General features: G+C 60.1%; 3 protein-coding genes across 3 annotated transcripts; 2 read left to right on the top strand and 1 right to left on the bottom strand.

Moving 5' to 3' along the window:
* Positions 1,033–2,899, top strand: PCP2 (Purkinje cell protein 2). Its single transcript, XM_018051677.1, is given in 7 exon segments — positions 1,033–1,075; positions 1,635–1,748; positions 2,001–2,023; positions 2,026–2,127; positions 2,777–2,815; positions 2,817–2,861; positions 2,864–2,899. Coding segments are annotated over 7 exon segments (402 nt in total).
* PET100 (PET100 homolog) lies at positions 2,958–4,809 on the bottom strand. Its single transcript, XM_005682403.3, is given in 5 exon segments — positions 2,958–3,056; positions 3,058–3,108; positions 3,720–3,752; positions 3,890–3,976; positions 4,674–4,809. Coding segments are annotated over 5 exon segments (231 nt in total). The 5' UTR covers positions 4,701–4,809; the 3' UTR covers positions 2,958–3,023.
* On the top strand, positions 4,867–13,655 carry XAB2 (XPA binding protein 2). The gene is made up of 19 exons (XM_018051166.1): positions 4,867–5,058; positions 6,154–6,302; positions 6,569–6,692; positions 6,923–7,120; positions 7,817–7,951; positions 8,026–8,190; positions 9,425–9,569; positions 9,981–10,132; positions 10,240–10,359; positions 10,471–10,602; positions 10,735–10,866; positions 11,012–11,125; positions 11,864–12,026; positions 12,119–12,309; positions 12,502–12,624; positions 12,715–12,886; positions 13,086–13,215; positions 13,332–13,441; positions 13,536–13,655. Exons 1-19 carry the CDS (start codon positions 4,897–4,899, stop codon positions 13,595–13,597), a joined length of 2,679 nt encoding a protein of 892 aa, XP_017906655.1. The 5' UTR covers positions 4,867–4,896; the 3' UTR covers positions 13,598–13,655.

The raw sequence follows: 13,875 nt of genomic DNA, 5'->3' as shown, positions 1-13,875 counted from the left end.
GAAGAGAATTGATAGTGACTACCAAAGCTTCTAATCTGCGCAGAAAGGTCATGAGTAGTGGCCCTTATCGTTCTGGAATAACTTTAACTGGTTTGCCTGCAATCTATACACTACATGTAAGAAAGAAACATCCTTGAGTGAGGGGCATGTGTGGTGCGCATTGGAGTCTCATCACCCTTATCATCTCCGGCGCTTGAGACATTCAATCTGATTGGGGCTCTTGCACAGACGCGGTCATTAAGATGACTGTGTGGGTCCGTTCTCTCCCTATCTTAGCCTATGTATTCATCCTTACTCTAGCCCAGTATTTCTTTGATTTAATTGCTCTCTCTCTAATATATTTCATCCTGTAATTTGGGTCCTTGGTGTGATGGGGAATAGGTTCTATCGTTGTGTGATGGGTCAGATTTGGACCACAATTTTGGCTATGGTGGAGTGGGGAGACAAGTGCGCCATAAATTCCAGTTTTGGGGGGCATGGGGTGGGACAAGCCAGGCCGTGCGGACAGTAGTAGAAGGGATGGCCAGAGACAGAGGAGGTATGAGTGGACCAGGCTAGCTGGTGGTGGCTCAGGTGTCCTTGAGCTTCCTCTCCTCCCACCACCTGTGGATGGCAACTGCCTTTCCAGCAAATACGGGTGGGCAAAGGTGGATGCAGATCTCACGCTGAGCTGTCCACATGGTCCAGTCTCTCCCAAGGGGGTCCAGTCAGCTCAAGCTCTCCACTGTGGAGACCCTGCACTCACCTCTGAGTCCTTGAGGCCCAGCAGGTCCTAAAACCCACAGGTCACTGCCTCCTGCCCCACAGCAGCCCCGGCTCACGCTGCAAAAACAATTATCTGGATCATCTTTATGGGCTTAAGCTTGGGTGGGAGCAGATGGGGCATGAGCTGGGGATTTGGGGCTGGGGTATCCACTACACACCCACGCCCCCCCCCCATATCCCAGTCTCTTAAAAAGCTTCTCTGGCCTGGGACTGGGGAGAGGCCAGCAGAAGGTGGACGGGATCCAGGGGAGGGCAGCAGGGACAACGATGGACGCAGGAAGAGGAGAATGTGGGCTCTGCCTGCAACAAGGTGAGCAGGCCCCACCCCCACACCCACACTCAAGGGCCTGTGAATGAACAAGACTAATTCATTTGTAGGGCACCTAATTAGCAAGGAGTCTTCTGGGACCCTGACCCAGTTGCCACCTAAGAAGGTGCAGGAGGGCACTTGAAGCTCTGAGTGCTAATCCAGCCCCCAGCGAGGTCAGGGGCTCTCAGTGATGACCCTATGGGGGAAGGAGGTTGGGATATAGGGAGCGGCCCCCGGGATGGTCCTCCTGGCTAGTGTCCCAGTTCCCAGGCCGCCCTGCAGTCAGGCCCCTATGTAGGACGTCAGCCTCTCTTCGGGGCAGTGCTGCAGTCACGTGACACTGCTGGTGGGGCCCCTGGGGCAGGGGCCAGGGTGAGATTGGAAGGAGACTCATGTCTCATTTGTGAGCAGCTCTGCAAAAGCACATCGGCGGGAATGGTGAGAACCGCGGAGAAGTTTCAGGGGGCGCTGGGAGCCAAGTGGAAGCTGGCTGGCTGCGTTTGACGGGGCTCCTGGCTGAGGCCGGCTGACTGAGCATATCTGTTCCTGCCATCCCAAGCTGCCTCCCAGAGCCAGGAGGGCTTCTTCAACCTGCTGAGCCACGTGCAGGGCGGCCGGATGGAGGAGCAGCGCTGCTCGCTGCAGGCGGGGCCGGGCCCAGCCTCTGACAGCCGTGAGAGTGGGCAGCAGGGTGTGCAGAAGTGGCTTGTGATGTGGGTGGCTGGGCATGAAGGGGGCAAGTGGCCACCTGGGGGGCTGCGGGCAAGAGTCTGAGAAAGTGAGCTGGTGACTGGGGACAGAGATGCCCACAGGTTGGGGGCAGATACCAGCCTGCTTCTTGGAGGATGTGAGTGGGGGGTGGCAGGGTGGGCTGGGGGGCTCCAGCTGGGCTGTTTGAGCTCCCCCGGCCCTTGGCTCCACGCAGAGAGCGCCCCTGCACCCGAGATGGAGACAGCCTCATGGACATGCTGGCCAATACCCAGGGCCGCCGCATGGATGACCAGCGAGTGACGGTCAGCGCCCTGCCTGGCTTCCAGCCTTTGGGCCCCAAGGTAGGTGATGTTCTGTCTGGGCTGAGGAGAGACCGACCAGGCTGAGGCCTTTAACCCGCTTTCCACCCAGCCAGGAGCGCAAGGGGCCCCACTCCCACCTCTATCCGTCCATTGTCTGGTCGGTGCACTCATCCTGAGTCCCTGCCAGTCACAAGACCCTGGTGGATCCAATACCCCAGTTCAGAGGGAGGCAGAGGCCCAGACAGGGCTGAAAAGGGATCGAAGTCATGTCTGGGGCATGTTCAAGTCAGAGACATGGCGGGAACTCACAGCTCCTGAGCCCGAGTGTCTGAGAGCTTAGGAGGTGACAGAGCATAGACCCCTTCCTGGGAAGGCACCCCGAGGGGTGGAGGACAGGTGAGCTTGTGCACAGGATGCATCCAGACCCCCACATGTCCACCATCACGCATTTTGCCACAGCTTGGGTTCTGATCAGGACCCCAGTGAGGCCCCCAAAACCCACCAGCCCACAATACCAACCCTTAATGTTGAGTACTGAGGAGCACAGAGGCTCAGGGACGGTGGCAGCAGGTAATGGGAGGGGGGAGGTGTGACCGTTGCCATCTGCCGCCTCCCTCCAGTGTCTGTGTCCCCCTCTGGTTGGACTACCTCTCGGCCCTCTCTCTGGTTGACCCCTTTGTATCAACAGGACGGAGTGCAGAAACGAGCTGGGACCCTCAGTCCCCAAACCCTCCCTCACCCCCCAGGACCCAGCTGCTCTCAGCTTTCCGTCGGAACAGCAGCCCCCCAGCCCCAGACACAAGCCCCCTGAGGGCCTGAGGTGTCCTGGGCCCACTTGGCCCCTGAGAACCGACAATAAAGCACTTCCATGAGCAACAAAGAACCGTGTGTGTGTTATTCTGCGGAGCAGGCTGGAAATCCGGCACGTAGAGGCCTCAGGGGCTCTGCTGGGCAGCACGAAGGAGTTTTCTCCTCCCGCTGCTTCCGTATCCTCTCTTTGAATTCTTCTAGTTCCCGGCGCTGGGGAGGTGAGATGGGAAGGAAGGAGAGGCAAATGCACCTCAGGGCCTGGATCTTGTTCCCAGCCCACCTCCCCTTAACCCCCCAGACCGTGGCTTCAGAGTTCCTGTCTACAATGAAGCCTTTGCCAATTACAACCCCAGATTAGCTTCGACCTTCAGGGAGTTCCCTGATAGCTCAGTTGGTAAAGAATCCGCCTGCAATGCAGGATACCCCAGTTCAATTCCTGGGTTGGGAAGATCTGCTGGGAGAGGGAATAGGCTACCCACTCCAGTATTCTTGGCTTCCCTTGCGGTTCAGGTGGTAAAGAATCCGTCTGCAATACAGGAGACCTGGGTTTGATCCCTGGGTTGTGAAGATCCCTGGAGAAGGGAAAGGCTACCCACTCCAGTATTCTGGGCTCAGCGAATTCCATGGATTGTAGAGTCCATGGGGTCCGCAAAGAGTCAGACCCGACTGAGCGACTTTCACTTTCACTTTCAGGGAGAGGGGCAGTTAAGGAAATCATGTGTCCCTCCACTCTAGGTTCCCTGCCTGCGACTGAGGGTCCATCATGGCCACAGGAATCCAGGCCCCTCCCCTCTCCGGGGCGAGGAAAATTACATGCTTACCTGGTCCTCCTTCTCAGGGGGCCACAGCTCCCTCTGTAGGGACAAAGTCATAGATGGAGTCACAAGCCAGAAGCCTCCAGAGCCCCACATCCAGGGCAGGGTCGGCCCAGGGGAGGCTGACCCTGCTCCCTCATACCCTTCCCCACCCCCTGGAATGAACTGGTGCCCACCTTGCGCTGTATGACATAGTCCTCAAACCACTCGGCCTGATTGGCAATCCAGAACATAGCCACAGGGAAGGTGAGGTAGATGGTCATCTGGAAGGGAAGGGGAGGGATGAGTAGTCAGGAATTACCATCCCCGCCTCCACCCCTACTGGTACAGCGGCTGCTCAGAGTCGGGAAAACCATCCTCTGGCCGAGACCAGAGGTGTTTCCTCAGGACCCTCCAGAACCCCAAAACTCCCAGCAAGGGTACAGAAGTCACACACCTTGAAGTCTAGTCCCCAGAATCCAAGAGTCACCCCCCACCTCGAAAGCCCCCTCCGAGTCTAAAAGACTCTTTCTCAAAGAAAGACAGACATATTGGCCCCAGGAGCAGAAGAACTGTACAACAAAGGCATCTCTCTGAGACTTCAAACCACCCCCAGCGAGATTCCAGAGCGCCCTCAGACCCAGAACTCATTCTTCGGAGTCTAGGAGTCGGTCTAGGAGAAAGACGCACACCCACTGTAAACCCGAGAGCTCCGCCAGAGCCTGAAGTCTTCCTTCTTAGAGCCTCCTTCCCAGGTCACATCTCTCAGAGGGCTTTCCTCACACCTGCCCTCCCAGAGCCCCCAACCCAGAGCCCCCAACCCAGAGCCCCCTCCTCTGCGTCTCCAACCGTAAAGGTCCCTTTCAAATCAACGGAGCTTTCGCCCCAGAGCCCCTCTCTCGGAGGCCTCCCTTTTGAGCCTTCTCCTCATCCAGGAAGAACCCCGCGCCCAGCCTTCCGACCGCTCCGTTGCTCACTGACCCGAAACACCTCAAGCTTCACCCCCATGTTCCTCCTCTTAGGCTTCACAGCCGCTTCCGCCCAAAGCCCACAGCCCAACAAGACAGTAGGTCATTGAGAGTCCGCGGGCTCCACTGCTAAAGTTGATTGGTCCAAGTAGCTTCGTGATGACGTCATCTTAGAGCGCTCGCCTCTGCTTCCGGTATCTGGGGTGGTCGAACGGAAAGTCAACAACACCTGGCGCATGATCGGGAAGAGTTCAGCCAATGGGAAATTAGTTTGGGTCGAGAGAGCAGGCCTTAGGCCTAGACGTCATCATACCGCGACTTCTGTCCGTACCTGGAGAGCCTGGAAAATGGTGGTGATGGCGCGGCTCTCGAGGCCCGAGCGACCGGACCTTGTCTTCGTGAGTCCGCGGCGGGCCGGGGGTGGCATTCATAGGGGCACCGGGGCTTAGATACCTCAGGGGATTGGGGCTTGGCCACTCGGGGTATTTAGGCTAAAACTGTGCCGGTCTGAGAGCAGGAGGACCCTTACGGGCCGAAGACCGGCTCGTGATGCCTGGACCAGGCTGGTCAGGAGCAAAGATCTGGTGCCGGAGCCCAGGTGATCTCAGTAAAGAGCAAATGGTCGAAGTTAAGGGGCTGGCATCCCGGATCTGGGGCGGAAATGGGAGCGCGCGGGGTGTGGGCGGGAACAGAAACTCCTGTAGCTAAACTTTGAGAGACCTGGTGTTTGAAGTAAAAGTATGGTGACTAGTCCAGGTTTCATTGGTAAAATCTAAGTGTTCCGGGTAACGGTCCAGGTCTGGTCCTGAGCGTTATAGTTTCTGGGATAAAGGCATGGTGTCTGGACCGGGAGAATCTTGGGAAAAGAAGTGAAGACCTGGTTATGTGGAGCTGAGTGGGCGACGGCCAGTAGAATCCTGGAGAGTCAGTCTTGGTGTTTGGAGTAGAGGCGTGGCATTTTCACTAGATTGATTCTTGATGTCTCGAGTTAAAGGCTAGGGAACTTGTCCATACCTTTCTTCCTGAGATAAGGATCTAGCTTCCGACTTCTGGGGGAGAGTTGAGCTAAACTGGCTGGTGGGAGCCTGAGATGCCAAAGGTCTGGTGTCTGGGGAGTCATGCTCTGAGGAGGTAAGACTTGGTGACTAGGGCGGAGGCCTAGCGTTGGACCAGAACCTTGGTGTCTGTAGAGTCTGGTGACCTGGGCCAGAAAGTGGATAGCTTGATTCGGAAGGCCAAGAGAGTGATATCTGGGTGATAGTTTCATGCCTGGCCTGGAACCCGGTGACCGAGGAGTCTGATAGTCTGGGTCACGTTGTAGGTCATCAGATTCTGAGAGGTAAAAATCTGGTCCATAGTCCTGGTATCTAGGTGACTGGGCTCCAGGGGTGAGCAGTGGCATTTGGGACCTGGGTAGGGGTCCCAGTAGGAGTGGTGCTGTGCGCAGGCTCTGAAAGCAGGTCTGTCTTTTCTCCATACCCCGGCCCTGGCAGGAGGAAGAGGACCTCCCCTATGAGGAGGAAATCATGCGGAACCAGTTCTCCGTCAAGTGCTGGCTCCGCTACATCGAGTTCAAGCAGGGGGCCCCCAAGCCCAGGCTCAATCAACTGTATGAGCGGGCGCTCAAGCTGCTGCCCTGCAGGTGAGATTGGCAGTAGCTGCCCTGCCTGCCCCCGCCCCCTGCCCCTATCTTATCCCATCACACCAGAACTGGCTAGTAGGTCCCAGGTCCCTCTTAGGTGTTGTGTCAGCGAGTAGACATCCCAGGAATTGCCGAGCACACCTTCCCTGATGTCCTGGCCATCCTCCCCAGGCCCTTGCTCCTAGCACTTGTCTCATAGGGCAGAGGGAAGGGTCCTGGGAGTCCATAAAAGCTGACCAGTCACTGCCCCTCCCTCCAACTCCCAGCTACAAACTCTGGTACCGCTACCTGAAGGCCCGCCGGGCGCAGGTGAAGCATCGCTGTGTGACCGACCCCGCCTATGAAGATGTCAACAACTGCCATGAGAGGGCCTTTGTGTTCATGCACAAGGTGGGGAGGGGGCATGGCTGGGCCAGGGAATGAGTAGGGAGGTGGGGCTCAGAGTCCATGGAGGTGGACAGAGCAGGGGTGGGAATTCTGTGACCTTTGTGCATGCCGGGCTGAGTGAGACTTAGTTCCAGGGGCACTGTGGTTCTGGGTCCTGCTGCAGGGGACATCCAGCATCCTGGGGCCCAGTGGTGAGGCTGGCAGCTCAGCCCCTCCTCTCCCTACCCCTCCAGATGCCCCGGCTGTGGCTGGATTACTGCCAGTTCCTAATGGACCAGGGACGTGTCACACACACACGCCGAACTTTCGACCGGGCCCTCCGGGCATTGCCCATCACCCAGCACTCTCGTATTTGGCCCCTGTACCTGCGCTTCCTGCGCTCACACCCCCTGCCTGAGACTGCCGTGCGGGGCTACCGGCGCTTCCTCAAGGTGAGCCCCCTAAAAGGGCAAGATGGGGCCAGGTTCAGGCAGGTGGGCCAGTACCCTAGGTCAGGACTTCCCAAAAACGGGCTCACTGGGGGCACCGTCTGCCCTGACAGACAGGAAGTGGGAACATGGCTCGTGGAGACACACAGGGTTTTATTTGTGAGTTCTGTGTTCAATTTCCAGAGAGTTTGCGAGCAACCGCTCTACGTCAGGCATTGGGATACAGGTGCTGAGGATAGCGTGGCTAAGACAGTCCCTGCTTGCACGGAGTTTTCAGTCTCACCTGGCAGACAAATGCTTGTGACCTGACTGCGTAAACCAGAGTAAATCTGCAACCGTGAGAGGGCAGGGAACAGGAGATAAACACATAACAGGCAGGGCTGAGAGTCGAGGGGCAGATGGTATGGAGGCCTCCTGCGGTTTCCCCAGATTTATAGTCTCTAATGCATCGTGAAGTCCTTGGTGCAGTGCTGTTTTAGGTAGGGGGCTTATGATGAAAGCAAGGCCTGGTCTGTGCAGGCTGGACTGCTGGTGTCTAACCCAGACCAGCGAGGGCTGGACCTGGACTGGAGAGGGCTGGGGCTGAGGCTGAGGCTGGAAGTGCAGCACTAGCTCCTGCCCAGGACAGTGGTGGGGGGCTGACCCGAGGTGGGGTGGCCCTGTGGCCCCACTGACGGCCGGTGGTGTGTGGGTGCCCAGCTGAGCCCCGAAAGCGCTGAGGAGTATATCGAGTACCTCAAGTCAAGCGACCGGCTGGACGAGGCGGCGCAGCGCCTGGCCACCGTGGTGAACGACGAGCGCTTCGTGTCGAAGGCCGGCAAGTCTAACTACCAGGTGGGCCCTGGGGTGCTGGCCGGGCGGGAGGGCCAGCCCCTTGGAGCCGAGGCTGACTTTCCCTCGCCCCGCAGCTGTGGCACGAGCTCTGTGACCTCATCTCCCAGAACCCCGACAAGGTGCAGTCTCTCAATGTGGACGCCATCATCCGCGGGGGCCTCACCCGCTTCACCGACCAGCTGGGCAAGCTCTGGTGCTCACTGGCCGACTACTATATCCGTAGCGGTCACTTCGAGAAGGTGCCTGGGCAGGCAGGGGTCTGGCAGCGGGGCGGGACCTCCCTCCAGCACCCAGCCTTTGGGGACACCTGTGGACGTGCATATGGGCAGGAAACCCGTGCCAGTGTATTGCTAGTGCACACTTTTGCACGTGCCTTCCTGAAGGTGGGGCGAGGCAGACTGCCTGGCCCTGCCAGCGAGCGCACCCACCTTGAACCAGCGAGACCTAGTTTTCCTTGGTGGTAGCCTTGGACCTGTTTTAGCTTGGGTGTCCTCGTTTGCTGAAGTTTCCTGAGAATGAACTTTTGAGAGTGACAGTTGCCTTCCCACCTACTGGGACTCAGGCTGGAGTCGGGGTTTGGTGTGAGGGTCCCTGCTGAGGTGCTGGTGTTGCCATCTGTTCACGTTGCTGCTCTCCTTGTGACAGTGGAGTGGCAAGCTTGGGGATGGGGGCCGTGTGGGGGGGCTCTGAGAGGTCCCTGGAGGAGCTGGCTGAGGTTGCGAGGGTGGGGAGGGGGTGGGCCAGGGGCCATCAGAGCAAGAGGGTGGATTGGGGCCCAGAGGGGTCTGTGCAGGCCTGGGGGAAGAGGGAGCCCTGCAGGCCAAGAAGGGGCCGACTGTGTCCCGCTACAGGGAGCTGCCAGTTAGCCAGCCGTGAGCAGGACACAGGCCTGACCAGCTGTGCATTTTACAAAAATACAAAGACCCTTCGGGCTGACACTTTGAGTGGACCGCATAGGCCGGGGCCGGCAGGGGCAGAGTGATGGGGCCTCCCACCACTTTCCTTTCATACTACCCGTCCCCTCGGGGTTTGGGGGATGACTGGGAGAATGTGTGCTGGAAAGAGGGGTCAGACTGGTGTGAGGGGTACTTTGTAGCAACAGGTGAGCCCTCCGTGGCCTGCTGAGGTTCAGGTCCAGGCGGGGTGGTTGGTCCCCCCTTGGGTCCCATGGGGGCTGGGCCGCCATGTATCTCACTTGAGCCCCATGGTTACTACACGAGGAGCTGTCACGCTGTTTACTGATGAGGAGCCGAGGTCCCCAGATCATCTGGCAGAAGAGGGGAAGGGAGAGCTCCAACCATTGTTGGGTGCTGGCAGGGCTGGGCAGGCCCCAGGGAGTACCCTGTGGGGATTCTGATTTGGGACAGGTGCTCAGAGGCCGGTTCTATCAGATGCCTAGGCTCTCTGGTGGGCACACACGCCTCTCCCCTGCACTTTCCTTACACCCCCCTCCCCCACTTCCCTTCCCTGCAGGCTCGGGACGTGTACGAGGAGGCCATCCGGACTGTGATGACCGTGCGGGACTTCACCCAGGTGTTCGACAGCTATGCCCAATTCGAAGAGAGTATGATCGCAGCGAAGATGGAGACCGCCTCGGAGCTGGGGAGGGAGGAGGAGGGTGAGCTGGGGGAGAGGAGTCCCTAGTGACTTGCTTGGGGGTGAGTGAGTCTTGGGGTCAGAGGACAGCAGCAGGGGAGTGTGAGTGGGTGGGTTGCTAGGACTGGGGACACTTTTAAGTGGGGCTTGGGTTGAACGCTGGTGGGAAGGGAGAGCAGGGTGGACAGCGAGGTGGAGAGGGCCTGGGCCAGAGCTTGGCAGGGAAGGAGGGCTGGTGTGTGGGGGGGTGGGATTGAAGGGTTTCCATGGTAGCCTGGACCCTGCGCAAGTGTGGGTTCAAGGTGGCCCTGGGGCAGCTCGGGGAGGGAGTGCTCAGATGGACAGTGCGGGGGGTGGGGCTAGGGACCGGCTGCGAGCAGGAGGTGCCCTGGGTAAGTGAACTGACACCCTCCACCCTGCCCCGACTTCCCAGACGATGTAGACCTGGAGCTACGCCTGGCCCGCTTCGAACAGCTCATCAGCCGGCGGCCCCTGCTTCTCAACAGTGTCCTGCTGCGCCAGAACCCGCACCACGTGCACGAGTGGCACAAGCGTGTGGCCCTGCACCAGGGCCGCCCCCGGGAGGTGTGTGACGGCCCCGCCCCCAGCGCCTGTCTTCGCCCCGCCCTCTTCCGAGGCCCGCCCCTCCCCACCAGGTCCCCGCCCAGCCTGACCCAGCCCTTCCCGCGCAGATCATCAATACGTACACGGAGGCTGTGCAGACGGTGGACCCCTTCAAGGCCACCGGCAAGCCCCACACGCTGTGGGTCGCGTTCGCCAAGTTTTACGAGGACAACGGGCAGCTGGACGATGTGAGTGTGGGTGTCGATGTGAGTGTGGGTGTCGCGTATGGACGTCTTGAGTCCTCTGCCCCGCCCCTCTTGGTGGGTGGGGTCTCAGCCTGGCCTCTGCCTGCCCCGCAGGCCCGAGTCATCTTGGAGAAAGCCACCAAGGTGAGTTTCAAGCAGGTGGACGACCTGGCCAGTGTGTGGTGTGAGTGTGGCGAGCTGGAGCTCCGGCATGAGAACTATGACCAGGCCTTGCGACTTCTGCGGGTGAGCATAGGCCCGTGAGGGGTGGGATGGGCAGGTGAGGGGTGGGATAGGCAGGCTTGGGTGCTGCAGGGTGTGCGGTCAGGGTTCCGGACGCCCCCTGAGCACCTACCCCTGCTGTCCTTGCTCCTGCAGAAGGCGACAGCGCTGCCTGCCCGGCGTGCTGAGTACTTTGATGGTTCAGAGCCTGTGCAGAACCGTGTGTACAAGTCTCTGAAGGTGTGGTCCATGCTGGCCGACCTGGAGGAGAGCCTCGGCACCTTCCAGGTGAGTCCCTGGAACGGGGTGGGGGTGGGGTTGCACCTTGCAGCAGAGTCCCTGGGGTGGGGTGGGGGAATGGGAAGCGTTCCCTGGGGAGAGGAAGGGGGCTGACTCCACCCCCGGGGTGTGCCGCCCTGTCCCCGCTCCGCAGTCCACCAAGGCAGTGTATGACCGCATCCTGGACCTGCGCATCGCCACGCCTCAGATCGTCATTAACTACGCTATGTTCCTGGAGGAGCACAAGTACTTTGAGGAGAGCTTCAAGGTACGGGGGTCCCCACCCAGGTGTCAGGGACACTGTGTTTGTGTGCTCAGGCCACCCCACAAGATGGGGGCTTAACCACCCACTGGGCGGCTTAACCCACAGAGGTGCATTTTCTTCGTCGTGGAGGCCTGAAGTCTGAGATCAAGGTGTGGGCAGGGCTGTTTCCCTCCGAGAGCCCCCTCCCTCTGGCTTGCAGAGCTCACCTCTCCGTGGTGTCCTGGCGTGGCTACCTCTGCTCTCATGAGGATGTCAGTTGTGTTGGAGTGAGGTCACCTTAGTCATCTCATTTTAACTCAAGTTACACCTTGTAAAATTTTTTTCCAAACACAGTCTTGTTCTGAGGTACTGGGAGCAAGGGTTTTGACTTGAATTTGGGGAGGGCACGGGGACACGGGGGGCTGTTGTACACACATGAGTGCCGCCTCTGAGTGTCAGGCCTGCCCCCTGCCTGTGTGACCTTTCTCCCCAGGCTTCAGTGTCTGTGGAGCTGAGGATCAACTCCCATTTTCAGCCATAAAGTTGCTGAGTTACCTTAGTGAGTCCTAGTCCAGCTCTGTCTAGGGTCCTGGCAGCCTATAGAGGGAGACTGGCCGCCAGGCTGGGTTTTGATTGTGTGATCACGGGGAGGAGCAGGAGGGAGAGGCAGGCAGGCCAGGGGCCTGCTGAATGAGCCAGAAGGGGACATGGGCGTAAGGGGTCCTCCTGCTGAGGGCTCACACACAGCACCCCCTTGGGCAGGCATACGAGCGCGGCATCTCGTTGTTCAAGTGGCCCAATGTGTCAGACATCTGGAGTACCTACCTGACAAAGTTCATTGCCCGCTATGGGGGCCGCAAGCTGGAGCGGGCACGCGACCTCTTTGAGCAGGCGCTGGATGGCTGCCCTCCCAAATATGCCAAGAGTAAGGGGGGCCAAATGGTCTTGGGGGGTGGGGGCGCATCCCGGGCCCAACCGCTGACCTCTAACTCCACCTCCCGCTTCGTCCTGCCACAGCGCTGTACCTGCTGTACGCGCAGCTGGAAGAAGAGTGGGGCCTGGCGCGACACGCCATGGCAGTGTATGAGCGTGCCACCAGGGCTGTGGAGCCCGCGCAGCAGTATGACATGTTCAACATCTACATCAAGCGGGCGGCTGAGATCTACGGGGTCACCCACACCCGCAGTATCTATCAGAAGGCCATTGAGGTGCCCGCGGCGGGGGTGGAGGGCGAGGGGGGAAGAAGAGGGTCTTGCAGGCAGGGAATCTGAGTGAGCCTGTGTGTGTGTGTGTGTGGCAGAGGGCCGGCTCACTGCCCAGGGGCCAGCCTAGTGTGCAAAGAGGAGTGTGTGCACCCCCGCCCCCATCCCAGCCTCCCTGACCCGTCCCAACCCCACCAGGTGCTGTCTGATGAGCATGCCCGGGAGATGTGCCTGCGGTTTGCTGACATGGAGTGCAAGCTCGGGGAGATCGACCGCGCCCGGGCCATATACAGCTTCTGCTCGCAGATCTGCGACCCCCGGGTAGGGACGGTCCTGAGCCTGGGGAGGGATTGGGGGGTGGGAGGTTGTGGCCAAGCTGACCAGCTCACGTTCCTGCTACCCCCTCTGCAGACAACCGGGGCCTTCTGGCAAACGTGGAAGGACTTTGAGGTCCGGCATGGCAATGAGGACACCATCCGGGAGATGTTGCGGATCCGCCGTAGCGTGCAGGCCACGTACAACACACAGGTCAACTTCATGGCCTCGCAGATGCTCAAGGTGTCGGGCAGCGCCACGGGCACTGGTGAGCAAGCCCTTGCCGTGGGCGCTGGCCTCCCAGGTCTGAGAGCGTCAAGGTTCACCCTGTCCCCCATGCTTCGGGCTGGGAGCTCCCTGGGGGACCGGGGCCTCAGGCTCACGTTGGGGGCGCCCAGCAGCACCCAGAGCAAACCAGGCATGGTCCGCACGGCGTCTGACCTCCCATTCCCTGCCCCCACCCCCAGTGTCCGACCTGGCCCCCGGGCAGAGCGGTATGGATGACATGAAACTGCTGGAGCAGCGTGCGGAGCAGTTGGCGGCAGAGGCGGAGCGGGACCAGCCCTCAAGGGCCCAGAGCAAGATCCTGTTTGTGAGGTGAGGGGGTCGCCCTGAGGCTGGGGCTCGGAGCCAGCCAGCTCTCAGGAGGGGAGGCACCGGGAGGTGGGGGGCCGCCGGGCCTGGCTGAGCAGTGTGGCCCCTGCCTGCCCCAGGAGTGACGCCTCCCGGGAGGAGCTGGCTGAGCTGGCCCAGCAGGCCAACCCAGAGGAGATTGAGCTGGGCGAGGATGAGGATGAGGATGAGATGGACCTGGAGCCCAACGGTGAGGGGCCAGTGGGCCAGGTGGGGTAGAGGGTGGGGGCGGGAACCGCTCCCAGAGAGTGACCAAGTCCTCCTCACACCCCACCCCCATCCAGAGGTGCGCCTGGAGCAGCAGAGCGTGCCAGCCGCTGTGTTCGGGAGCCTGAAGGAAGATTGACTCCTGCCCCTGCCCACTCTGCCTCTCCCCTCAATGAAGCTTGTGTTTGTACATCCTGGTCTGAGCCTCCTTCCTGCTTGCCCTCTCCTGCTGCCCAGGTGCCTGAGGGGTTTGCCAACTCAGCGCTCCGCCCCCCTCCACCCCTGGATTGGCTCGTGTGGGAGGTGGGGCAGCTGGGCTCCAGGCCAGGGCAGGCACCTGCCCCACCCTCACCCCACCAAGCCAGTTCTGGACTCTGAGAGGCCAGTCTCTCTGCGGCCTGAGGGCCTGATCCTGGA

This window comes from Capra hircus, chromosome 7 (genome assembly GCF_001704415.2).
Source record: "Capra hircus breed San Clemente chromosome 7, ASM170441v1, whole genome shotgun sequence".
Classification (NCBI taxonomy): domain Eukaryota; kingdom Metazoa; phylum Chordata; class Mammalia; order Artiodactyla; family Bovidae; genus Capra; species Capra hircus.
Note: the sequence above shows the minus strand (reverse complement) of the source record. Positions and strands in the feature narration are given on the sequence as shown.

Bases quoted from the DNA above. Each gene is read 5' to 3' on its own strand.
- XAB2 (XM_018051166.1), top strand. From the start codon at position 4,897: ATGATCGGGAAGAGTTCAGCCAATGGGAAATTAGTTTGGGTCGAGAGA. The intron at 10,867-11,011 runs GTGAGTCCCTGG...CCCGCTCCGCAG, and splicing joins AGAGCCTCGGCACCTTCCAG to TCCACCAAGGCAGTGTATGA. The intron at 12,625-12,714 runs GTAGGGACGGTC...CCCCCTCTGCAG, and splicing joins CGCAGATCTGCGACCCCCGG to ACAACCGGGGCCTTCTGGCA.